Source organism: Gouania willdenowi, chromosome 10 (assembly GCF_900634775.1).
Source record: "Gouania willdenowi chromosome 10, fGouWil2.1, whole genome shotgun sequence".
In the NCBI taxonomy this organism is placed as follows: domain Eukaryota; kingdom Metazoa; phylum Chordata; class Actinopteri; order Blenniiformes; family Gobiesocidae; genus Gouania; species Gouania willdenowi.
The window spans coordinates 7,136,279-7,163,054 of record NC_041053.1 but is presented as its reverse complement, the minus strand read 5'-3'; the positions used below and the strand labels follow the sequence as shown (position 1 = coordinate 7,163,054).

General features: G+C 39.2%; 1 protein-coding gene across 2 annotated transcripts; it reads left to right on the top strand.

Annotated features, from left to right (window-relative positions):
- The first annotated feature begins 1,832 nt into the window (after positions 1 to 1,832).
- LOC114470550 (uncharacterized) lies at positions 1,833 to 14,462 on the top strand. Of its 2 annotated transcripts, none has more exons than XM_028458784.1 (13): positions 1,833 to 1,972; positions 2,890 to 2,944; positions 3,154 to 3,312; positions 4,278 to 4,371; positions 4,495 to 4,545; positions 4,638 to 4,715; positions 4,797 to 4,853; positions 4,947 to 5,006; positions 11,364 to 11,401; positions 11,486 to 11,573; positions 12,330 to 12,455; positions 14,099 to 14,157; positions 14,250 to 14,462. In XM_028458784.1, exons 1-13 carry the CDS (start codon positions 1,903 to 1,905, stop codon positions 14,458 to 14,460), a joined length of 1,146 nt encoding a protein of 381 aa, XP_028314585.1. In that variant the 5' UTR covers positions 1,833 to 1,902; the 3' UTR covers positions 14,461 to 14,462. The 2 variants fall into 2 exon arrangements, with proteins under 2 accessions (XP_028314585.1, XP_028314584.1); XM_028458783.1 differs by having other exon boundaries at positions 11,358 to 11,401.
- Positions 14,463 to 26,776: the final 12,314 nt, after the last annotated feature.

Below are 26,776 nucleotides of genomic sequence, written 5' to 3'. Positions count from 1 at the left end.
CAGGGCCCGAGTCTCCACAAATGGGACAGGTGGTTGTGGAGTCGTTGGATCATGATGAGTATCGGGTCAGGGTCGACAGGTCAGCGATTCCTCTGTGCCTTTACACAGGCTTCAATGTTACACCTGCTGGAATGTTACTGTTGCCAGTGTCTTTGGAACAGGGCCCCAACCTGCCGACCCGGGTCCTGTGGTCCCCTGTGAGGTCCCTCGACAGGTGGATGGGTCTTGGGAATCTGCGTCGGATGCCCCCTCTATACTGCGTGGTGACCATGTTCCTGCGTCCATCACCCCGCCCTTCTCGCCCTCAGCATCTCCGAACCCGCCTTTGCTTCCCCAGCCGTTGCTGGGGTTTACCACCGGCCACTAGAGGCCACTGTAGGCCTGTGCTTTGTCTGTGTCTGAGTTAGTCAGGAGGCATCCATGTTTTCTGCTGCTTCCCTCCCGCTAAGACATGTTTGTGAGCTGTTCCACTTATTTCATGTGAGTTTGCTCATTTATATTTGTTCTCTATGTTCTTGTATATGCTATAGCTTTATGTAAGAGTTATATATATCATTCATCTCTGTCATTAAAGAAACCATTTGACATAGAGGAGTGTAATTCTTCAGTTATCATGAGCTTTATTATTTAAGTTTAAAGGGCCCGGCCTGGCTCTGATTTGCTCCACTACTGGTCACTCCTATGTAATACCGATGAATACATTTACAGTTTGTGTGAAGATATGGTGAGGTATTTAGTGTTTTAAAGCAAAAAAGAAAAATGTGTTAATATGTTGTGTATATGGGCTTGGGTTTGTATAATTGTAGATGTGTGTTTGTAGATACATTTGTATGGTCTAGTTCAGGGGTTCTCAACTGGTCTCACCCTGGGACCCACATTTTAACACGGTCATTAAATTGTGACCCACTTTTTTTTTTTTTTAGAATTCAACAAACCAAATTTAGTTTTTTTAAAAAATAGTATGTATAATCTTTTTTTAATCAGCATGCCTATCAAAAGAAGTTTATTTCAAAATAAAAAACAAGTCAAACATGAGAGACAATAAGTATTTATTTATTTTCGACCAGCTGTCCGTGACCCACCTAGTGCAGGTCTGTGACCCACCAGTTGAGAATTGCTGGTCTAGGTTGTGTTATCATGCCTTACATGTTGGTGGCCTTGCTTTGAACTTGTATTTCTTTTGGTTTTGTATGTTCCTGATCATTGCACATTGAAGGGTGGATACTCATTGTGAATTTCCCATTGGGATTTTTTGTACCCATTTAAAGCACTTTTCAGGAAAGGCAAAGAAACATAAACAAACTAGTAACAAACTAAATTTGATGATGTCAAATCTTGAAGAAGTCCATATATTGTAAAATAGGTCTTAAATTATATTTTGTCAGGTCCTAAATTATGTATGTTCATTTACCACTTTCTTTTTCACAGCCTTTTTTAAATTTTTAATTTTATTAGTTGTTAAACAAATTAATTTGTTTTATAATCTGAAAAACTAAATTTAAACTAAAACAAATTAATTTTCAAAAAGTGTAATAACCCTAACACACACTCACTCACTTCATTGTTTAAACATTGTTTATGGCTTCTATGGCAATACATTTGGTTAGTTTGAAAGCAGTGCTGTGACAGCAATTTTCTTCTTATTTGCTTATCAAACCCTGTTTTTGGTGTTTGTCTATTTTGGAGTTGTAGCCCCCCCTCCTGGAGAAAAATGCACCAGACACCACTGACCTGTATGTCTCAATGTTCTTAAGTGAGCTTTATGATGATACACGTCATTTGCAGAGCAGCTCTATGTTGACAAGTAGCCATGGTAACAGAGGCCTAAAAAGCCAAAAGCTGTGTCTACAGTAGGAAGAATTGTCAGAAGGACGTTTAATATCCTTGAAACAACCTATAAATATGGACCAGCAGATGTCCTCAGTGAACAACGTAGGTGACCAAAGTGAATTCAGTGATATTCCTGAATCAGGTTAGTAAATACTGCTCGTTTTATAATATTGTAAATGTAGTTACATATTCAGTGATAATCCTGTGTGAATGAGCTGAGACTGTAAAGCGCTTTGGAATTAATTAGTCACAAAAACACTATTTAAATCTAGTCCATTTGAACATTTACTATTTAGTCAGAATCGCCTAATTTTGGGCACACGGTGGAGGCGTGGTTTGCATGTTCTCCAGGTACTCCAGGTACTCCAGGTACTCCAGGTACTCCAACAATCCAAACAAAACCGACTGTTAGGTTGAATGGAGGCTCTAAATGGCCCATTAGCAGTGAATATAAGTGTGTGTGGTTGTCTGTGTATCTGTGTTAGGGTTCAATTACATTATTAAATTTCAATTACGTCTTCAGTTAATCACTTCCAATTACAATGACTGAGCTTTTTCTCCAATGAATTACAATTAAAAATACAATTATTATTTCCCCTTAAAACTAAATTATATTACGTTCTCAATTACAATTATCACAAATACTGAGCCTTAAATAACGATCCCCATCAAACGCGACTTTCCTCTTGTCTTTCTGTTAACAACTCGTATGATAACTGGTCAGTTTGACCCATTACAGTAAATCAGCTATAAAATAGAATATTATCTTATATTTAATTTGTTTTTCATCTCTTGTTAAGCTTCCTTATCCATCAAAATAATTTTTCCCTGTCAGTATACCCCTCAATTTCATTTTTTTAAGATCGAAAAAATATTCTCAAGCGAACTGAAATGTAGTGGGAGAACTTGATATATTTTATTGACTGTTAACTACGTATGTGTAAGCCATAGAACTGTAAAATGGTTCCACAGTTTTGCTTTTTAATTAAATTTGAGTTTTTCGAGACTTTTCATGCCAATTAAAATTACAGTCAAGTTTTTTTCTTCTTCCACCTCCAGTAGTACCAGTACCAGGACCAGTTCCAGTACCAGTACCAGGGCCAAGTATCCAACAGTCAGTATCCATGCCAAACATTCACACATACACAGTCTGTCATTGTGAGCTCCACCACAGTGGATGATAATTAACCTGTGTGTGTGTGTGTGTGTGTGTGTGTGTGTGTGTGTGTGTGTGTGTGTGTGTGTGTGTGTGTGTGTGTGTGTGTGTGTGTGTGTGTGTGTGTGTGTGTGTGTGTGTGTGTGTGTGTGTGTGTGTGTGTGTAGTTTACCAGTAGAGGTGATGCAGCATTTAGCTGTGCTCAAGGACAGTCACAGTCAGCTGGAGTATTTGTCCAAGGATTTGAAACAATGGGTGAATGTTGTTGACGAGGAGATGTCAGAGCTGCGCTCACAAAACTCTAGCATGCTGCAGTACATCAAAAGGTCTGTCATTGCAATAAACATACAACGTAAACATTAGGAATGCACAATTTTGGATTTTTGGCCAAGATCAGATATGCCAATATTCTACAAGGTAGATTACGAGATTACAATTTCATTTAGCAGACGAGTTTATCCAAAGTGATGTACAACACAAACAGTAGGGTTAAAGGTCTAGTATTATGCTATTTTTCACCATCTCTAATTGTTCTAAGAACCCCAACAACATAGTATATGAGGTTTATTTTCACAACCTCGTCTGTTTTTTGGATTTTTAGTCCTCTGAAAAGTCACTTTCATGGCCGCTCCTAAGAACTGGCCATTTTGGGGCCTTCATGCACATATTTGGACTCGACAGGACCAGACATTTCCGCTGATTCCCTGTTCAGTACGATCTGAGCACTTTTTGAAAAAAAAAAGGAAGAGACCAAATTTTCAACAAATGGAACTTAATTTATTTTTCACGAAGGCATCTGTATAAAATAAAAGGTTTGTCAAAATGTAATTTTTTCTTTTAAATACATAAAATTAACACCAATGACTTCAATTCAAAATTAAAGTACATTTTCAGGCTCTAAGTATAGCTAAATTTCTGAACTATAAAACTGAGAAGATAACCAGCATTTAATGGTGTTTTGGTGCGGTGCATAATGTTAATCTGGTTGGTCCCCTATGATGTGATGCATTTGGTTGTTGTCTGGTCATTTCATTTTTTGTAGTTACACAATGTCCGTTGATCATTTAAAAAATGTAAATAAATAAAAAAAATAGAAGTTAAACAAATTGCTTTACTTATTTTAAAATGTACTGAACTACAAGTTAAATACTGATTTAGAAATATACTCAAAATAGTACAAGTACCAATAAAAAAAACTCACCACAGTGGATGGTAATTAACGTGTGTGTGTGTGTGTGTGTGTGTGTGTGTGTGTGTGTGTGTGTGTGTGTGTGTGTGTGTGTGTTTGCAGACTGGAGAAGCTCCTCAGTGAAAAAGCTCACACTGAAGCAGAGACACACAGGTTTCTTGGAGATAAAATCAATCCGCAAAAGATGAACAAGATGGTGTGTAATAATCACAAGCTTTTCAATTAGAATTGAAGCTTGAAAGAAGATGCAAGAAAAGATCACTTGTTGTGATGACTTGTGTGGAGCTCTGATTTAAAGTTGAACTTTGGTGTCCTGCAGGAGAAAGAAGCTGCCCTGATGATGGAGGAAACTCAGAAGCTCACTGCAGAGGTAGATATGTTGGTAAAAGCTACATCATGTGTTTAACAGAGAAGCTAAACATTATCACCAATGTTTATCATTAATCATTCAATTTGTTTCAGCTGAGAAACCTCCAGGAAGAAAAACAGAAGACCCAGGCTAACATGATATGCTTCATGAAAGACCTGAAAACAATGAAGGTTGATATTTGTTTTCCAATATTTCTGATAATTACTGATAAGTGTCATGCTGTGGCTGAGTCTGTCTGTGTGTTCCATCAGTGTCACCTGGACCAGGTTGTGTTACAGGTGCAGAAAAAAGATGAGATCATTCATCAGGTAAGAACACAGGAAGTGACCAAACTATGACTCCTTAGTAATTACAACTCATCTTACCATTCACATTGAAATATTTGCCTTTGTTTGTGATAGGGAAAGTTGAAGTTAAAACGTTTTGAGGAAACCGTTGGAGAGTACACCAACATCATTGAGGTAATTATATCTGCATGTTTGTAATTTAAATGATAAAAAAACAAACCAATATCAGTTTGGGTTTAAGATGTGGGATTCATTGTGAATAGACCCAATTTATTTTTCTTTAGGTAGACGATGTTGAAGTTGCTGGAAATTACTGTATATCATCTTTTATCAGATACAGATATGGGCCACATCCTCAAAAGGATTGAGCTGAGTTTGCAAAACTAGACCAGCACAAATGAGCAAAAAAGTGACATATTGCGACCCACAGAGCATACGCAAATCGTGATATAGACGAAAACTGCACTCAGCTGGAAAACGTGGGTGTGTTTGCTCCGGTATATGTTTAGTGCAAATTAGGGCTGTAACAGAGATGTGCAGTCAGGGGAGGCAGATTGATTACTTTTGAAAACAATTTTAGATCTATTAATGTCATCCAAAAGGCCAACTTGCCGAGCACAGATCGATGTAGTTGAATCGTAGGAATACAAAGCGATTCATCGATCTAATGGATGAATCATTACACCCTTAGTGCAATTGCGGAGGATATGGCGCCAAAACAGTGGCGACTGCCGGCGCAGACGCTGCACAAATCGTGGCACTGAGAGCGATTGCACTCCGTTCTTTGTGGATGAGGCCCATAGTGTAGACTCCATAAATCAATAAATCAAATATCCTTTGCTCGAAAAGAAGTTGAAATTGCAGCTCAAAAGATTTTATTGATCTCTACTTCAGAACAAATCTCTAATACATATTTGAACATCATTTATTTCATGTTCCATTCGCCTCCTCAGCATCCATCTGTGCATCTTTCTCGTGCTAACCAATCACATCATCTGACGGTTCATTTACAGCACAACGCCCAAACCTGACCTGACCCTTTGTCAAAATGATAGAAATGAAGCCTAAGATTTACAGCTCTATTGTGAAGTCTTGTAGACGGATGCATAGAAGTTACTTTCAGTGCATGACAACACCAGAAATGAGATAAGTGACTTAGGCAGAGTTTTGTGGAGCAAACACAAGAAATCACAGGAAGAATGAAGTAAAAAACACTTCCATCCGTCTACAGGACTCCACATCCCACAAAGTAATGGGTGAATCTTTTCCGACGTCAAGAGAATGTTTACAGTGGAGATCAAAACAATAAATAAATAAACAAAATATTTATTGGAAGCCTGTTTCCGCCACTAAAAAAAAAAATGAAGATGGCAAGTCATAATTACAAGTGAGTAAAGTCATGATTACGAGTTAGTAAAGTCATAAGTACGAGTTAGTACAGCCATAATTATGAGTTAATAAAGTCATAATTACCTAAAGGCACACCGCAGAGACTTTTTGACCTAAAGAGTTGACCCATATGAGTTATTTTGAATGATTCCTCAGGCCAATATACAGCGCTTGATTGTGTCATTGCTCATACCTGTCAAGTATCTCGTTTTGGCCAGGAAATTCCCGTATTGTACCCCTCTTTCCCGCCATCTTCCCGTATTAGTATTTTCCCCGTAAAGATCCCGTATTTGAATGTCATAATGATTAAAAGATGCGTTACTAAACTGAACGCCGTCACTAGCCTCGCCACCTGAAATGGCCTGGGTGGCAGTTCTGGCGAGATTAGTGCCGACAGCGGCAACAAACCCGGAAACAACTCAGAAAAGTGATGATGAATGAAAACGTGCCAGCGAAAACTGGTTGGTCCCCTATGTACTGTATTTACTGTTGTAAATACGTTGTGAAATGTGACAGAGAGTTTATCTTCATAAAGAACAGCAGGATCTGACACAGTTACACGTTCTGTTAGATTAATAACTGAGATTTTAATGTTTACCACAGCGGAAGGAACCATGAAAAATCAGCCAATCACAAGCGACACAAATATAAACTGCTTTAAAAAGTGTTAAATAATGTAAAGTCTGCAACAAATGTGTCTAATAAGTCATTAGTGAATACCAGAGAACCACATGAGAGAGCATGAGAAATTATAAGAAAATAAGTAATGAAAATAAAATGTTAATGTCTAACTTAAAGACAAGCAATGTGAAATTAACAGTAAATATGCAACGTGTTGACTTGTATATAAACTGTAAGTATAATAAATAAACATACAGTGCCTTGCGAAAGCATTCGGCCCCCTTGAACTTTTCGACCTTTTGCCACATTTCAGCCTTCAAACATAAAGATATAAAACTGTAATTTTTTGTGAAGAATTAACAACAAGTGGGACACAATCATGAAGTGAAACAAAATTTATTGGATATTTCAAACATTTTTCACAAATAAAAAACTGAAAAATTGGGCGTGCAAAATTATTCAGCCCCTTTACTTTCAGTGCAGCAAACTCTCTCCAAAAGTTCAGTGAGGATCTCTGAATGATCCAATGTTGACCTAAATGACTAATGATGATAAATAGAATCCACCTGTGTGTAATCAAGTCTCCGTATAAATGCACCTGCTCTGTGATAGTCTCAGAGGTCAGTTTAAAGCGCAGAGAGCATCATGAAGACCAAGGAACACACCAGGCAGGTCCGAGATACTGTTGTGGAGAAGTTTAAAGCCGGATTTAGATACAAAAAGATTTCCCAAGCTTTAAACATCCCAAACATGTGCAAGCGATAATATTGAAATGGAAGGAGTATCAGACCACTGCGAATCTACAAAGACCTGGCCGTCCCTCCAAACTTTCAGCTCATACAAGGAGAAAACTGATCACAGATGCTGCCAAGAGGCCCATGATCACTCTGGATGAACTGCAGAAATGTACAGCTGAGGTGGGAGACTCTGTCCACAGGACAACAATCAGTCGTATACTGCACAACTCTGACCTTTATGAAAGAGTGGCAAGAAGAAAGCCATTTCTTAAAGATATCCATAAAAAGTGTTGTTTAAAGTTTGCCACAAGCCACCTGGGAGACACACCAAACATGTGGAAGAAGGTGCTCTGGTCGGACGAAACCAAAATCGAACTTTTTGGCAACAATGCAAAACGTTATGTTTGACGTAAACGCAACACAGCTCATCACCCTGAACACACCATCCCCACTGCTTTTCTTCAGCAGGGACAGGGAAAATGGTTAAAAGTGATGGGAAGATGGATGGAGCCAAATACAGGACATTCTGGAAGAAAACCTGATGGAGTCTGCAAAAGACCTGAGACTGGGACGGAGATTTGTCTTCCAACAAGACAATGATCCAAAACATAAAACAAAATCTACAATGGAGTGGTTCACAAATAAACATATCCAGGTGTTAGAATGGCCAAGTCAAAGTCCAGACCTGAATCCAATCAAGAATCTGTGGAAACAACTGAAAACTGCTGTTCACAAACGCTGTCCATCCAACGTCACTGAGCTCGAGCTGTTTTGCAAGGAGGAATGGGCAAATATTCCAGTCTTTCAATGTGCAAAACTGATAGAGACAAACCCAAAGAGACTTACAGCAGTTATCGCAGCAAAAGGTGGCGCTACAAAGTATTAACTTAAGGGGGCTGAATAATTTTGCACGCCCAATTTTTCAGTTTTTTATTTGTTAAAAATGTTTGAAATATCCAATAAATTTCGTTTCACTTCATGATTGTGTCCCACTTGTTGTTGACTCTTCACAAAAAATTACAGTTTTATATCTTTATGTTTGAAGCCTGAAATGTGGCAAAAGGTTGAAAAGTTCAAGGGGGCCGAATATTAATCAATCAATCAATATTTATTTGTATAGCGCCAAATCATAACCAATGGTATCTCAAGGCACTTTACAGTAGAGCAGTCTTAAGGACGGACTCTTCATTTTATGGATACACACATATGCATATATACCTATATACACATACATATGTATCCCACACCCAACATGAATTCATCATGGCGGCAAGGAAAACCTTCTGTTAAGCAGCAGGAACCTTGTGTGGATCCCATTCCTATGATGAACAGCCATCCACGTTATGCTGTGTTGGGTGTGTGCAGAGGAAAGGGTGGAGACAGAGTTGTTGAGACTCTGTAACTCCACACTGAGGATCCCACGGACCTGCAAGACAAAAGCCAGAAGGAGTACAGGAGCAAACACACAAGGGAAGAAGCAGACATAGAGGGAGTGTTAGAGAGAGGAATGGGACCCTCTCCGGTCCCTCTCTAGCCTAAATGACCTCTCTCTTAACGCCCTCTCCAACCTCTCTCCAACCGAGCATGCCAGACCCCCCCCCCCCGGCAGTCTATGCCTATTGCATCTTAATTATGAGCTATGAGCTGGTTCCTAACTAAAAGCTTTACCAAAGAGGAATGTTTTGAGCCTAACCTTAAAGGTAGAGAGGGTGTCTGCCCCCCGAACCGTGATTGGTAGGTGGTTCCAGAGAAGTGGGGCCTGATAACTGAAAGCTCTTCCTCCTATACTACTTTTAGAGACAAATGGAACAACGAGTAGGCCAGCATTTTGAGAGCGTAGTGTTCTGGGGGGATTGTATGGCACTACAAGCTCCTTGAGATAGACTGGGGCTTTATTGGGGCTCCATTTAGGGCTTTATAAGTGAGAAGAAGAATCTTGAATTCTATTCTATATTTTATGGGAAGCCAATGCAGAGAGGCTAATACAGGAGTAATGTGATCTCTTCTCCTAGTTTTAGTCAGTACACGTGCTGCAGCATTTTGAACCAGCTGAAGTGTCTTAAGCGACTTGCTCGGGCAGCCTGCTAAAAGAGAATTACAATAATCCAGTCTAGAGGTAACAAAAGCATGGACTAGTTTTTCGGCGTCGCCCTGAGACAGGATAGATCTGATTTTAGCAATGTTACGGAGATGAAAGAAGGCAGTTCTTGAAGTTTGTTTTATGTGAGAGTTGAAGGATAAATCCTGATCAAATAGAACCCCAAGGTTTCTAACAGTTGTGCTTCGTGCCAGAGTAATGCCATCTAGGGCAGTTAGGCTAGCATAGGTTTCTCTAAGGTGTCGTGGGCCCAGTACAATGACCTCAGTCTTGTCTGAGTTGAGAACAAGAAAATTTTGGTCCATCCAGGCCCTAATGTCCTTTAGACAGGCCTCAAGTTTAGATAGCTGATTTATCTCACCTGGCTTCATTGATACATACAGTTGGGTATCATCAGCATAGCAGTGAAAGTTAACAGAGTATTTTCTCATAACATTACCAAGGGGGATCATATAGATACAGAAGAGGATTGGACCTAGCACAGAGCCCTGAGGAACCCCGTAGCTTACTTTAGTGTACACAGAAGACTTATTATTCACGTGTACAAACTGGTACCTATCAGATAGGTAGGACTTAAACCAGTTTAGGGCAGTCCCTGTGATTCCAAGTAATTTCTCTAATCTCTCTAGTAGAATATAGTGATCTATAGTGTCAAAAGCTGCACTAAGATCTAATAAAACCAGCACTGAGAGTCGTCCTTCATCTGAAGCCCAGAGTAGATCATTAGTTACTTTAACTAAAGCAGTCTCTGTGCTGTGTTGAGCTCTAAAACCTGACTGGAAGTCCTCGAACAGGCTCTTGTTTTGAAGAAATTCACAGAGCTGAGCCGCCACAACTTTCTCAAGAATCTTTGAAATAAAAGGAAGATTAGATATAGGCCTGTAGTTTGCTAAAGTGCTGGAATCAAGAGTAGGCGAATACTTTCGCAAGGCACTGTATGTGCATCATATACCCATTTATGGTTTCATTTAGGCTGTTTTATAATTTAGGAATTAGGGCTGGGAGATATTTCGAGATTCAAGATGTATATCGAGTTTTCTATTTGGTGATATGGAAAACTATAATATTTCATATATATATATATATATATATATATCTCCGGCAGCAGGGAAAGTAGGGTGGCGACGGCAGCTGAACCTCCAGCCGTGGCACAAGCCCAGTCCCGCTTTGCACCCCAGCCCGACTGACCCAGCTCTTAGAGCCAATCCTTATCCTGAAGTTACAGGTCAACTACTGTCTGCATACACATAGTGGCGCTTGTGGCCACTAGATGTGCTTGACGTGAAAGTTACAGATCCAGGGCCTCTAGTGGACAAAAGTTACACAGTGTGCCTTTTAATAACAATAAATTCAAATCTACACTATGTACCATGTGTTGAATTCTATGAACTGAATAAACAAAATATGTGACAGTCAGTGTCAGTAACCTGCTGCAAATGCTCAGTTTGTATTTCATAATTCTGACTTTCTTTCTCATAATTATGCCTTTCTATCTCATACTTATGAACTTACTAAGTTATAATTGTGAGTTAGTAAGTGATTAGTAATTAAAAAATGTATTTGTGGAAACAGGATTTCTATATATGTCATTATCTGACAGAATATTTTAATTTCCAGCAGCTTTAAGATGGTTTGGATGTGTTTTATTGTCTGATGTTGTTTTTCTGACTGAAAAATCAGGAGCAGAAGAGGCAGTTAGAGGAAGCATTGGAGAGGACCCCTATGTAATAATGACACATCTGATCTTCTCATATCCCATTAATCTGTAATGCTGTATATTACTGTAACTCATTACTGTTTGCTTTTAGTGAAAGAGCGATCAGTCTCCCTCTGTCCAATGACCTGCAGGGAAATGATGCTGCCCTAATGGAGGAAAATCAGAAGCTCACTGCACAGGTAGTTATGTCAGTAAAAGTATGTGTTTAACAGAGAAGCTAATCAATATTACCAATGGTTGTCACCAATCATTCAGCTGAAAAGCCTCCAGGAACCAGACCAACATAAGCAAACTCAGTGCTGAACTACAAACATCTATGGTTAACATTTGTTTTCCATTATTTCTGATAATTACTGATACTGTAACTGTCATGCTGTGGCTAAGTCTGTGTAAAGTTGTTGGAAAATATCATCTTTTATCTGATAAAGACATAGGAGCGGATTCACTAAAGGTTTACTGGTATAAAAACATGTGCAAACATCACTCCGCTATTAAGGGGTACAAACCCCAGGGAATCAGAAATTAGAAATTAGAACTAGAAATTAACCTTTCTAGTATGAACATATTTTAAATAATTGAATATTCATTATTAACAGCCACTGAAAAAAAATGTTGAGTAAAGTGTGTGTGTGAGGGAGAGAAATGCAAATGATCTTTGATTGTTCTGTCTATGAGGCCTACGTTAGATAAATAATTAAATATTTATAATATAATAATTAAGAATGGCAACAGTCAGTGTCAGTAACATGCTGCAAATGCTCAGTTTGTATTTCATAATTCTGACTTTCTTTCTCATAATTATGCTTTTCTCTCTCATACTTATGAACTTACTAACTTATAATAATGAGTTTGTAAGTGATAATGAGTTAGTAAGTGTTTTAAGATGGTTTGGATGTGTTTTATTGTCTGATGTTGTTTCTGTCCTGAAAAACCAGGAGCAGAAGAGGCAGTTAGAGAAAGCATTGGAGAGGACCCCTCATTCCACTGCTCAGGAAAGTGATCTGATGATCCCTGTAAAGGAAGAGATGACGAGCACCTTTCACTCCTTAAACATCAAACAGGTATTAACTCGTTTTAATGTGAGTCCCTAAGTACAGGTTTATCATACGCTGCCTGGCCACACATGCTAATATTTCCTATGTCTGCCCTCAGCTTTGATTACAGCATGCATTTGTTGTGGCATCATTTCCACAAGCTTCTGCAATGTTACAATATTTATTTGTCTCTCTCAGATGTCACACTTCACCATTTATAATGGTTTCTACGAATTTCTACTGATTCAGTCGTTCAAAAGTTCCAACAAACAAGATAACACTTAAAATACAACAAAATATTGTAAAACTTGAATATTGTGCAGCGCTGTGCTGTAGTGGTTAGCAATTCTGCTTTTATGCTCCCCATCCTGGCATTTATTGATGTAGAAAACTGTCGAAACTTTTCTTTGTGCTGCATTTTGTACTGGCCTTTAACTGACTGGGCTGCTGAATGAGAGTGAAATTAATAATGTTCTCTCATAGAAACACAAAGTTCATATGAGGTTGTGATGAAGAGCAGGTTCTCTGCTTTATCTCACAGTGACTCTGAGCGCTGTTCTCCTTTCCTGCACTGCCCTTTGTCTAAAAGCAGGTTCTCCACATCCATTCTATCATTTCCTGTGCATGCTGTTTTAATCCCATCCAAATAATGATCTTTACACCAAGGACAGTCGCAATTAAGTGCACATGATCTCAATGAAACCTGGGCTGACAGACTCTAAAGCCACGCCTCAGGCTGTGCTGTAGGAGTCCGTGTGCCGACACAGAGGGCTGTACGTACCTGTGGTGCCAACTTGAAACAGAAACTCAAATCTCACCTGAAAGTGAACTTTTCACGTGTTTAAATACGGCCGCTCCACGGACACATTGACCCATTTCCAGACAAGCGCATGCTGGCTGTGGTGTTTGCTTACGTCATCTCAACTGAAAATGTAAATTTTGGTGGCTGGAATTTCAGTGCATCACTGAGTTAGAAGCTGCTATCTACCTATAAAAGCAAGAATGTTCTGTATGCGTGTGTGTGTGTGTTTGTGGAGCGAATATCTCCTCGACGCGATATGTGTTTGACCTGAAACTTTGTCAACGGCTTCCAAATACTCCAAGTGTGAGCATCCATTATTTTGGAGTAATTTGGAGTTGCAAAACATTTAGATTACGGCTCCTTCTCGGTATTGAGCGAGGTATTGAACTGGCTTTTTCAGTCCGATTTTGCGTTTTCCGTGTAATTGCAATGTCAAAATCTTTCCCTCTGTAAAGTTCCTGGTCTTATAATAACGTCATAACGTGCCAGGAACTAGATGACACATAACCAAGCCCTAAAGCATCAGACTGACATGATGAGTCTCAATAGACTCTCACTGCAATATCTAGGATAGGAACAGTAATCCTGACAAGACAAGAACATATGTGAAAGCTGATTGGCTGTAATCTCCAAAATGGCGATTCCCACATATTGAGGGATATTTCATGTGTTTAAGGCTAAAAGTTAATATAAATGTCTCCAAGAACATTTCCTACACAAATTAGTAACAAAGTTTTAGTATTCAGTTTTATACCAATCAAAAATATAGAATAGGTAAGATCTGTTTGGATGCTGTTGAAACCTTGTAAAGCTGCTGTATCAGTGTATATAAGCTATATTTGACCTGTCATGCTTTGTGTGTCTGCAGGAGGAAACTGAACCTGAGGATCAGACAGATCCTACAGTTGTACATCAGCACTACCAACGGTACCTCAGCTTTTACTCTTACATCCAGTCTTTTACTTTAATGTTTCACTTTTTTTTAAACCATATTTCAATGTGTTCAATGCTTTCCTCAGCGATGATCAAAGCTGTGCAAACAAGAAGAAGGAGGAATCTTCTGGTTGGAGCTGGACCTTTTGTCTAATGAGTGTGTTGATCATTTTTCTTACACTTGTGGTCTTTGTGGCTCCAGGATGTTCCTATCAGCTCTGCCCTCTTTTGAAGGACTTACTCAAGATGTTGCAACCTCATCTCAGCCTTACCTACAAGTCCAGACCTCCCATGTGAAATCACTACACAACCAAATTAAAATCATATGACATTGTGTTTGGTGTTTATTGTTGACAAGTTTCATATAGTGTTTTAAACTGAATTCTAAGGCTGTATTTTTGGTTCCCACTCTAATCTCTGGAGAATTAACTTCCGATTGTAGGAAGTCGTATTAGTGTATATCACATTTCATTAATACCTAGTAGTGCTGCAGATTAGTAAAAAAAATCGGTCACTTTGGTATAAAAGCATGAAATTTGGCAGAGAAACTCTCTAAGGGAAACTATTGTGGAAAAAGGTGTTGGCCACTCAAAAACTCAATATGGCAGCCATTTTTCAAGATGGCCGCCATTGCTATTCAATGGTTATTATGTAACCAAAAAAATGCTTGGATCGGGCCAAACGACGTGTTGACCTTTCTGCTGACACCTCGTTTGAAATTTTGAGTGGCCAACAGCTTTTACCAAAATAGTGGCCCTGTGCCAAATTTCATGCTTTTATACCAAAGTGAATGATTCTCTTAAAATATGCAATTAATCTGATGCACTATAGGAGATAATATTTTCATGGTGTAATCTTACGCCATGGAAGGTTCCATCTTATTCTCTCTTATTCCTCTTTTTGTTACCCTCCCAAAATTCAGTTTGAAAAATCTCTATCTCTAATTGTTTACAAAATTGAAAAAAAAAAAAAAAATCATTTCTCGGTTCATAATTGAGCGATCTTTATGAAATTCGACTCACTTATGTCAGTTTGGTTTCTCAATTACCACGGAGCAATTGTGTTAGTGTTTCAAATCACTTAATTAGTTACGTGTCATCCAGGAATGTGAATTTTTTTTTCAAGACTGTCTACTCTCTATAACAAACCATATTATATTGTATTATTACAGTTTTTCTCGATTGTTTACACACAAAAACTGGTACTTGAGACACAATGACCACAACATGTAACTTGTGCACCAACCCCCTGAACCAATTCGGCTAAACTACAAGCACAATTCCTGCTTTACACTCAAATTGCAATTCTAAAACACATGTTTTTCACAACACTACACACAATTCTCTACATTTGGCACAATTTTCATGACGTAAATCTCTTGTCTTCACAAGGAACACACCACCATTCAAATTCTATAGTTAAGTTGTCCTACTATGCACACTGACTCATCACATGGGTAAACACCTGTCACACAGGTTTACAATTAGCAATCAGAGCTTTAGCATAAAAAGGGCAACAGGTGAGCACTGTTTTGGAGCAATGGATGCCAACATTGGAAACAGAGGGAGATCCAGAGCCAAAGGAGTGAGAGTAAGAGGAGGAGGACTGGAACGAGGACAAGGAAGGCCAAGGACTGTAATCTCTGATGAGATCCGAGCCACTTTGGTTGACCATGTGATCAACCATGGTCTAACAATGACGGAGGCGGGGCAAAGAGTACAGCCACATTTGAGCAGGTACACTGTAGCATCCATTATCCGGACCTTCCAAAATGAGAATAGGTAAGAAATCTACTCTCAATAGAAAATTGCAGTACTGCATATCAATACAGCACTCAATGAGTACAGTAGTACAGAAATGCCTGTGGACTCTTCAATAAAAATAAAGTATGTTTTGAAGTATTTGGGAAATGAATTCCTACTTTGCATTCCTACAGAGTATTTACAGTATTTTACTATTTGTTTGGCAGAACTGAAAGATTGCAAACACAAGGTGGTCGGGAACGTCTTCTATTCCCTGAACAGGAAACTGAAATAATCAACATGGTCCTAGAAAATAATGCCATAACATTACGGCAAATACAAAGAAAAATAATAGAAAACAATGCCATATTGTAAAATATTGATAGGGATAGCTTATCAACACTGGATCGTGTCTTGCGCAGAAATAATCTGAGGATGAAGCAGGTCTACAGGTGCCGTTTGAACGCAATTCAGAGAGAGTCAAAGAATTGCAATATAACTATGTGCAAGTGAGTCCTATAGAATCCCACAATTGATGCATACTCGCAACACTGTATAAATTACTGTACACCAGTGGCGGCTGCTGGTCTTTCATGCAGGGGAAGCTCATTTTCTGCCTACTTCAGAAAATATATCTGTTTATTTAAATGTGAATTCTAGTAGAATTCACATTTTGTTGTCAACAACTATTTGTAGATTATCACACACGCACGCGCGCGTAGCTGCTGCGCGCTGGAGTGTGAGTGTTTGGTCAAAAGTCTCACAACACAAGCAGTAACAGTCTCCACAAACACCAAAAACAGACACTAGGTTTGTCAGAAGTTAATTCGCTATGAGAGGATCAGCAAAGTCTCCGTGTCAACACAGAGCAACGGACTGAAATATTTGAAAAACCCGCCTGTGTGCTTACAACGTCATACTCTCTGATTGGCTCATTTCGCTGTCAATCAAAATTGAATTAGCCTGAGACAGATCATCCAATCATCATCCATTATTACAGCGTCCGGAACAGACAGATCCAGCCCACTGCTCCATAGACCTCCTGTGAAGCCCGGTGTTCGATGGGCGGGACTAAGTGCGTCATAACCGAGCATTTATCCAATGAGCGTCTAGTTTGACTGCAGTGGATCAACCCCTAAATCTTGTCCCATTGAAGTCAATTGAAGCTGAACTTCACCACTGTTTATTAACACTGTGACGCTGCGGTAATGAATGAAGAACGTCACGCTGTCACTGTCAGTTTCCTGTTATAAGAAGCTGATTCTGAACTAAACATACATGTGTTCTGTCATATATTTAGTCAATGAAATGTACACACAACACTACATATTTGACCACTGATTTTAGGGGAAGCTGAGGTTCCCCTGTAGTCTTAAAGCATCCGCCACTGCTGTATACATATTTCAGTATTGTAATCACAATGATTGTGTTTTACAATAGTGACCACTCCCATGTCTATTTCTGATATTGTCATGTGTGTTTCAGAGAGTCCTTGAGCTAGAGGCTGCAGTGGAGCACCAGTTCATCTTCAATGATGAGGTTGGATTCAACCTCACAAAAAGACGAAGGAGTGGAAGGAATATGATCGGGCAGCATGCTATTGTTGAAGTCCCTGGCCAGCACGGAGGGAACATCACAATGTGGGCAGCGATTAAGCACCACGGTGTCATGCATCACCATGGTACCCTTGGCCCCTACAACACTGCCCATCTGATCACATTCCTGGACACGCTACACAACACACTCATTCCACCAGAGCAGATAGATGGCCCAGAGCAGCTCAGGTACGTTGTCATTTGGGACAACGTAAGTTTCCACCGGGCTGCTCTGGTTCGTAACTGGTTCATTGCCCACCCACGTTTTTTAGTTGTTTAACTCCCTCCATATTCCCCATTCCTAAATCCTATTGAGGAATTTTTTTCTGCCTGGAGATGGAAAGCGTATGACCAAAATCCACAAACGCATATACCCCTTCTCCAAGCTATGGAAGATAGTAGAGATATAGCAGTTGATGCTTTTCATGGCTGAATTTGCCATGCTAGCAGCTAAGCCGCTGCTTGGCCAGGGAAAACATTGCTTGTGATGTGGATGAGGTGCTGTGGCCAGACCGAAACAGAAGACAGGATGCAGCATAGCTTTTTTTTTTTTTTTTTTACAGTATCCGTATACAGTAAATTCTTCTGTTTTGTATGTATACCACTGTACAGTATGTGGAACCTTGTGTTGGTTGGGATGTACACTGTGTACATTGTTTTTGTGGGAAAAATAGAATATATTTATTACCTTGTATTTGTGTGTTCTGAGTATGAAACCAATATTCTCAAACACACTTATGTATATACTATCTGTTGTAAGTGTAACACTGAACAAAAAAGGCCTAAGTCATTACGATGAATGAAGAAGTGTGTTTTACACTGAGCACGTCAGTGTTCAACTGGTTCTTATAAATGTCTATTGATATGATGGTTTGTTTGTGTCATTTGAAAACAAAATACCATTTTGAGAAGAAATAACATTGTTTTGAATGTGAAGATTAATTTTGGAGGAGAATTGAGAGGTTTTGCCCATTATTTGTGTGCAGAGTTCTGAGCAAGGAATCTTATCTTACAAGTAATTCAACTCTGAGCAAGGAGGGACAGAAACTTCAGGGTGTACTCATACTGCCAGCTCGGGCCATTCCAAACTCACAGCAGGAATCATCCCCTCCCTGTCCCTACTCTGGCACAGTAGAACGGACGTGATCACCAGCTCAACTCAGTTCCCACAGACAAACACGTCATCACGTTCATTTACGACACACATATGCCATTACATCATTAAGCGACTCTGGGTTTGTTGTTGATAGTACATGCTGTTAATTTCACATCTTCTGTTGCGTATGGTAACTATACGTCCAGATTTACCCAGACACGTGCTCTTTTCACGGCTGGATTATACAAACGGAGTGGGTTTCCCAGGGCCCCTGAACGCAACACGTTAATTTGAATGACCTTAATTCTGCTCATATTTGCTCTATGGGGAAAATTCCACCAGTTTATGAAAGATAAGAAGTTGCTCTTTACAGCCTGTGTGTAAATTTAATTTTAGTCACACGTGATTGCAACATTAAAGATGCCGCTTTGTTTTGTTGAAATCAACATGAGGAAAAGAGAGAGAACCAAGTGAGTGAGAAAGAAAGAGAAATTAAAACAGACGAAATAACGGTGGATTTAATTGAAAATGAATGACTTGCTAAAAACCACCATGAATAGAGGTTCAAAGGGATTCAAAAACAAAGAAGGAAACTGAGAATATAAAGGTAATGTTGTAGGAGGTCATGTCTATGACAGATGCCACGGCACACTTCTTGACCACTTTGGTCAGAAACAGTTTCCTCCTTTTTCCCTTTCAAACAGAGACAAAGATCTGAGGACAGGAATTTAGGACTGTGTGTTCTTCGCCCACTCCTCCTTGAAGCACATGAAAGAATCGTTTCCTTTGTGTCTACTTTCTCCAACTATTAACAATGAAACATCCTAAAAGCGGACACAAATTCCTGATAAAAGTTTGAAATGTATTTTTCTACACTGTCAATAACTGTTTTATTCACAGGAAGTCAAGGACAACCTTAGAATCATATAATTGTTTTTACAGTTAAAGTATCCCTAAAGAATCTCTCATTAACTTTGCATAAAGTATATCATGTTTGGTGCCAGAATAACCGGGAAAATATGATCTCTGCTTTCGTCTCATTTTGGAAATTATAATGTAACTGGTTTCTGAGTTATATTCATATTTCTTGTCTGAAAATGTTTCTTATTCATTCATCTCTTATCACATATACAGGATAGCCACAACCCACAAAACATCCAAAGCAATCTAATTGGCTCCCGAAAACACATCAACCAATAGAATCGCTTAGATCTCGATAAAACCGAAGCGCAAAATTCAAATAATTGGATTTTGGTGCTGGCCGCTAAGATGCCCACTGCAGTGTTATGTACGTCTTCTTTAATCTTTTATTTTCTTTGTAACAAAGTGTTTTCTTTTATTAGACCTTTTAAACAAGCTTGCGTGTCCCAGAGATAAAACCTCCTGTTCCAACTGAAGATGCTGAACCAAGAACCAAGAACCAAGAACCGAGCCTGAAGGAGCTGAACACTGAACCACAAGAACAAAGCCTGCACACGCTGAACAAAGGCCAGACAGGCCTAACACAGGTCAGAACCAGTGGAAACCTGCTGACTAAACGAGCTGTGAAACCTGCTGAACAAGGAACAGAACAAACCACCCTAAAACAGGACAGAACCAGGTCCAGGAAAGGACCCTTTCGGACACACTCCAGCGGTCCACAGCCACGCTTTGCTGCTTCAGACTCCTCTCACCAGTCCACTCTGCCACAAGAGAAGGACCCCTGACCACGGACCCATCAGAACCGAGGCACTCTGGATCTCAAATTCTCAAATTCTAATCGGGCCTAAAATAATTGCTGCCACATTATTCTATACCAGTGGCGGCTGCTGGTCTTTCATGCAGGGGAAGCTCATTTTCTGCCTACTTCAGAAAATATATCTGTTTATTTAAATGTGAATTCTAGTAGAATTCACATTTTGTTGTCAACAACTATTTGTAGATTATCACACACGCACGCGCGCGTAGCTGCTGCGCGCTGGAGTGTGAGTGTTTGGTCAAAAGTCTCACAACACAAGCAGTAACAGTCTCCACAAACACCAAAAACAGACACTAGGTTTGTCAGAAGTTAATTCGCTATGAGAGGATCAGCAAAGTCTCCGTGTCAACACAGAGCAACGGACTGAAATATTTGAAAAACCCGCCTGTGTGCTTACAACGTCATACTCTCTGATTGGCTCATTTCGCTGTCAATCAAAATTGAATTAGCCTGAGACAGATCATCCAATCATCATCCATTATTCCAGCGTCCGGAACAGACAGATCCAGCCCACTGCTCCATAGACCTCCTGTGAAGCTCGGCGTCCGATAGGCGGGACTAAGTGCGTCATAACTGAGCATTTATCCAATGAGCGTCTAGTTTGACTGCAGTGGATCAACCCCTAAATCGTCTCCCATTGAAGTCAATTGAAGCTGAACTTCACCACTGTTTATTAACACTGTGACGCTGCGGTAATGAATGAAGAACGTCACGCTGTCACTGTCAGTTTCCTGTTATAAGAAGCTGATTCTGAACTAAACATACATGTGTTCTGTCATATATTTAGTCAATGAAATGTACACACAACACTACATATTTGACCACTGATTTTAGGGGAAGCTGAGGTTCCCCTGTTGTCTTAAAGCATCCGCCACTGCTGTATACATATTTCAGTATTGTAATCACAATGATTGTGTTTTACAATAGTGACCACTCCCATGTCTATTTCTGATATTGTCATGTGTGTTTCAGAGAGTCTATACTGATCTTATCATAGCTCACACACACACACACACACACACATACACACACTGAAATCATGCTACTTTTCTTTCCTTCTTTCTTTCTCTACTAAGCTTTTACCTTTAAAGTGTAAATACATTTATCCTTAGTTTAGTGAGCGTAGTACTCTTTTAGCTTTATTGTGTTAGTAGGTTTTAACTTGTTTTGATTATTAAATGTTTATACTTTGAGAAGTTGCCTGTGGTTTATGAAAATATTACATTCATAAGGTTTGTTATATGGAGAGTAGATAGTCTTGACAAGAGTTCACAACCCTGGATGACAAGGTATTGATAACTAATTAAGTGATCTGAATCACTTGAACTCGATTTCAGATGGCACCTCTTGGCAAATTACTGTAATATTAATAATAATTAATATTGTAATTCTTATCACTCCTTGTCCAAGCTCATCCTCCTACAATGTCAGTTTAATTTCTGGATCAATAAATGCTTTTGTGGAGCTAGTCTTTATGTACATTAATATTAGATTAAATGGATGCTTTTAATGTGTGAGATAGTTTAGGACAGAGTATTTGTGTTTGTTTAAACTTTGTGTGTGTGTGAGAGAGAGTCCATCTGAGTATGTTTATCTCCATCACTTTCAGTTTTTCTATTGATGAACATCCAATGTAATGACAATAACTAACTCTTCTTTTATTTCTTGTTCTTTAAGTCCATGCAGAGTGGACACGCCCCTCCCTGGACATTAAAACCATGAGCTGACCCGAGTTTCCATCATCTGGTCTAGACCCATCACTTCCACAGACAACAGACAGAATCAAGTTCAAAGTCAACATGAGACCATTGGATGCACTTATTTATTGAAACTGTTAAAAATAAGGATCAGATACAAAAAACACATGAAGGACTCCCAGAATATGAGAAATAAGATTCTCTGGTCTGATGAGACCAATATTGAACTTTTTGGCGTTAATTCTAAGCGGTAATTGTGGAGAAAACCAGGCACTGCTCATCACCTGCCCAATACAATCCCAACAGTGAAACATGGTGGTGGCAGCATCATGCTATGGGGGTGTTATTCAGCTGCAGGGACAGGACGACTGGTTGCAAATGAAGGAAAGATGAATGCGGCCAAATACAGAGATATCCTGGAAGAAAACCTCTTCCAGAGTGCTCAGGACCTCAGACTGGGCCAAAGGTTCACCTTCCAACAAGACAATGACCCTAAGCACACAGCTAACGGAACTGGAGAGGATCTGCATGGAAGAATGCATCATTCCCAAGAAGACTCTTGGCTGTACTTGCTCAAAAGGGTGCTTCTACTCAATACTGAGCAAAGGGTCTGAATACTTATCACCATGTAATATTTCAGTTTTTCTTTTTTATAAAATTTGCAAAAATGTTTACATTTCTGTTTTTTTCTGTTAAGATGGGGTGCTGAGTGTACATTTATGAGAAATAAAATGAACTTTTTTGATTTTAGCAAATGGCTGCAATGAAACAAAAAGTGAACAATTTAAAGGGGTCTGAATACTTTCCGTACCCACTATATATACACACAATTCATTGATATAGTTTTATGTAATTATACAATTAATGTGATCCATTATGCATTCGTATGTGGACAATGCAATTCATCATCTGGAACTATTGGCATAGGAAAATAGTACGACTGACAAGCAGGTGCAAACACACACGCAGAGATCAGCTGCAGTAAATGTTGACACAAAACAGTGGAGATGAAAAAAAAGACTCCAGTTAACCTTTCTAATAATTTCAATAAAACAATTATTATTAACAGCCACTGAATAAGAAAATGCAGAGTAAAGTGTGTATGTGTGTGTGTGTGTGACACAGCGATAATCTAATTTCCTTAATCTGCATAAATCTAACCATTCACATTAAACACAAGATGAACATTTTAAAGGTCTCGCAAAAATTTCTTACAACTATATAGTGTGCGTGTGACTACATTTTACACACAGGAATGACCTTTCTATCTAAGTTTACAGAATTATCTCCAATACCACAATAATAAATCTTAACTCCAGTGTGGAGCGGCTCAGTGAAGGTGGTGTTCACTCTGTGGAGGAGAGTCAAAGATGCTGTAGAAGGACAGAATACCTGCTGTGGGATCCACGTACACTCCTATTCTGGAGGACTGAGGACCTGGGACTGGATGTTGTTGTGATGAAATATGCAACTGTTTGGAGAACAGATTTGTCATTATATCAAAATTTACATTCATTCCCACTCCCAGCTCTGCTGACACTCTTGTATGCGACCGATACACAAACTCCTTTCACTGCCTTTCTAGAAAAAAGCAAACAGAGTTTTCTGTGTATTTAACTGGAGACAGGAAGTGATGAGATCATTCTGAATGTGAGTTAGGGTTAATGTTAGTTTGAGCTGATTCCTCAAGATGTTTTGGCACTTGTATAGATCACTGCATCATCGGCGTATAGTTGCATGTCCACACCCTTGTAAACATCTGGCAGCTCATTAATGAAAAGTGAAAATAAGATGGGCCCCCGGGATGGATCCTTGGGGGACCCCTAGTGGACAATCCAAACAAGATGATCTCACTCCATTGACCATGGTGGCTTGTTTTCTGTTTGACAAATATGATGCCATCCATTTTAAAGCTTGGTCAGAAAAATTAAAAGATTGCAACTTTGACAGGAGTATGCTATGATTCACTACATCAAATGCTTTTTTCAAATCTAAGAAAACTGCTCCTACATAACTGTTTTTATTCAAACTACTTTTTACTTTTTCTACAAACATCGCAGATTCAGTTGAGTGATGTGCATGAAAGCCAAACTGCATGGGATGCAAAGGAGTTTGGCCATACATTAAATGTTCAGTTAACTGTTTAGCAACCCATCTCTCGAGGACCTTTGAAAACACTGGCAGTACGCTAATTGGTCTGTAGTTATTCATATTGCTTTTATCACCTGCTTTAAAAATAGGGGTAACTGTGGCCACCTTTTATGTATATGGTACAATGGAGTGCTTAACAGACTTAACAGATTAATTAAATGGGTAATTGGATATGCCAGCGCCATTTAATGGGTTTTCAGGAGGTCAACGTCAAAACCATAATAGTCTTTAGCTTTGGAGTTTTTCATGATATTCATGATTTTTACAACATCGGCTTCATAAATTGGTTTTAATTTAAAAGTTTGACTGTTTGCTTCAGTGTCATAGGATATTTCCGGTGTTTTGAAACATGCAGCTATTTCTTCAACAGAACGTAGGAACGATGAGTTCAGCTCTTGTGCTAGTATAGCAGGATCATTCACTAGCTGGTTGTTAATTTCCAATTCCAAGTCATTTGTATCTTTCTTTTTCTGCCTCATTAGAAGTTTATTATTATTCTGCCAAATTTGTTTTCCATTTCCATTGGCATTTTTCATAATATTATTAAAAATTGAATCCAAAGATTACATTGTGTAATTTTTGGAAATGTGTGTTTGTTGTAGTGTGGTAGAAAGAAATACCAGTACTTGCCCAGATCAGGGAAATCCTCAGTGTACTGAAGTAATAGTTGTTTTGTTGTTTGTAGTATCTGTGCCCTAATAAAAGTCAGCTGCTGCATAGAAGCTCTCTGGGAACGTCCAGTCCTGCAGAATTTATTTAGGACGAAAGTCACGATATTCATGGCACTTGTCGATATGGTCTCGTCCATGCAAGCGTACTGTAGGAAGAGAATATGTTTGTGATGATGTCATCAGTTCTATCTCCACAGTGATGATGGCGGGGGGCTTTGGGGTTGGGGTCGTTGGTGGAGTGCGCTGGGTCCTCGGCTCCTTGGGGCTTTCTCGGGTGTGTATGTGGCTGCCTCTTGGCTTGGGATCTTGGGGACGTCTGGGGGGCTGCTTGGTCGTGAGGGGGTGGCCTGGGGCTCCTTGGCCCTCGCTCTTTCTGCTGGCCAGGCTGCATCTTCTGGCCCAGGGCGGCGCTTGGGTTCTTGCACATACATTGGTCTATGATGCACTGGCATGTCTTGGGCTGTGGGATAAACTCGTACTGGGTTTAACCCTACCTTGACTCCCTGTTCCCTTCCCCTTCATTTAGGTGTAACACTGCCCTCTCTTTTTATATCCTCCTTATAATAAAGAGTTTCTTACCTTTCCTTAGGGAGGGCTGGTGATGGTCACAATAACAAAACATGCATTGCTGTCTTTAAAAAGATTGCTCTTCTTGTAGTGTTGACCTTCAACAGCATGTGCAGACCAAAAAAAAAAAAAGACAAGTACTTATTTTCTCAACTGAATCGATAAGTGTCAATGATGTTTAGTGGTTTGCCCTTTTCAATAATTTTTCAAAATTGTGGTAATAGTGAAACAGGTCTGTAATTGTTAAAATCATGCCTTTCACCAGATTTATACAGAGGTTTAACTTTAGTGATTACTTTCTTAATGGCATACAGTACATATCAATGCCATCACAGTCTTTTGATCTCTTGTTTGCAAATTTGTTTACAACTTCAATCACTTTATCTTCCAGATGTTGTAATCCATTCAGTTGTGTAGGGGCTCTTATTCCTCTTTTTGTTACCACCCCAAACTCCAGTTTGAAAAATCTCTATCTCTAATAGTTTGCAAAATCTAAAAAACTCATATCTCGATTCACATTTAAGCGATCTCATTGAAATTTAACTCACTCATGTCAGTTTGGTTTCTCGATTACCCCACTGAGTTTCTTTTGAATTGGATCTGGATTTCACATTTGGTAATACTTTACTTGAAGTTTTATACTTAAGGCTGGCAGTACGCTGTCATTAGAATGAATAAGGTGTTATGAAGGCTGTCATTAAGTGTAATTCTGACACCTTTGGATATTATTCAGATAAATAAATAAATGTGGTATTATCATAGATGTGTAAAACAATGGACCATCATTTTGCTAACTTTATGGATGGACCCCAAAAATCTCTCCCTTTATTCCCCCTTATAGATGGTCCTGTCTCCACATGACTTGTTCTGACAATGTTCATGTCTGTGTTCAACCACCTTCAGGTACAGTGGGGGTCTCTGGTCTCTGGAACCTTTATTTTGGGGGTCACGAGCTGAAAAGGTTGAGAACCACTAACCGACACTACATGGACAAAGTTTGACCAACAATTTCAAATATACAACCTTTAATATGGAGTTGGTTCTTTTGCAGCTCAAACATTTTCCTCTCTGCTTAGAAAGCTTTCTGTAGAATATATATTGTGTGCTTTAATCTTATAGAGCAGAGATGGGCAAGTTCTATCACACCGTGGCCACAAAAATGTGACTGTCAGACCCGAGGGTCAAGTCATGAACATTCATGTCAGCATTTAGAATAATGACCAATCTGAGCATTAATACAAGATTTTTAAAAAACAAGGGTTTGTGTGTTTTTGTGGTAGTTTTGTATATTTTATTATTATTTCTGTAATCATCTTGTTTTTTTTTTTGCTTTTCTCTCATTTTGTGTGTTTTTCA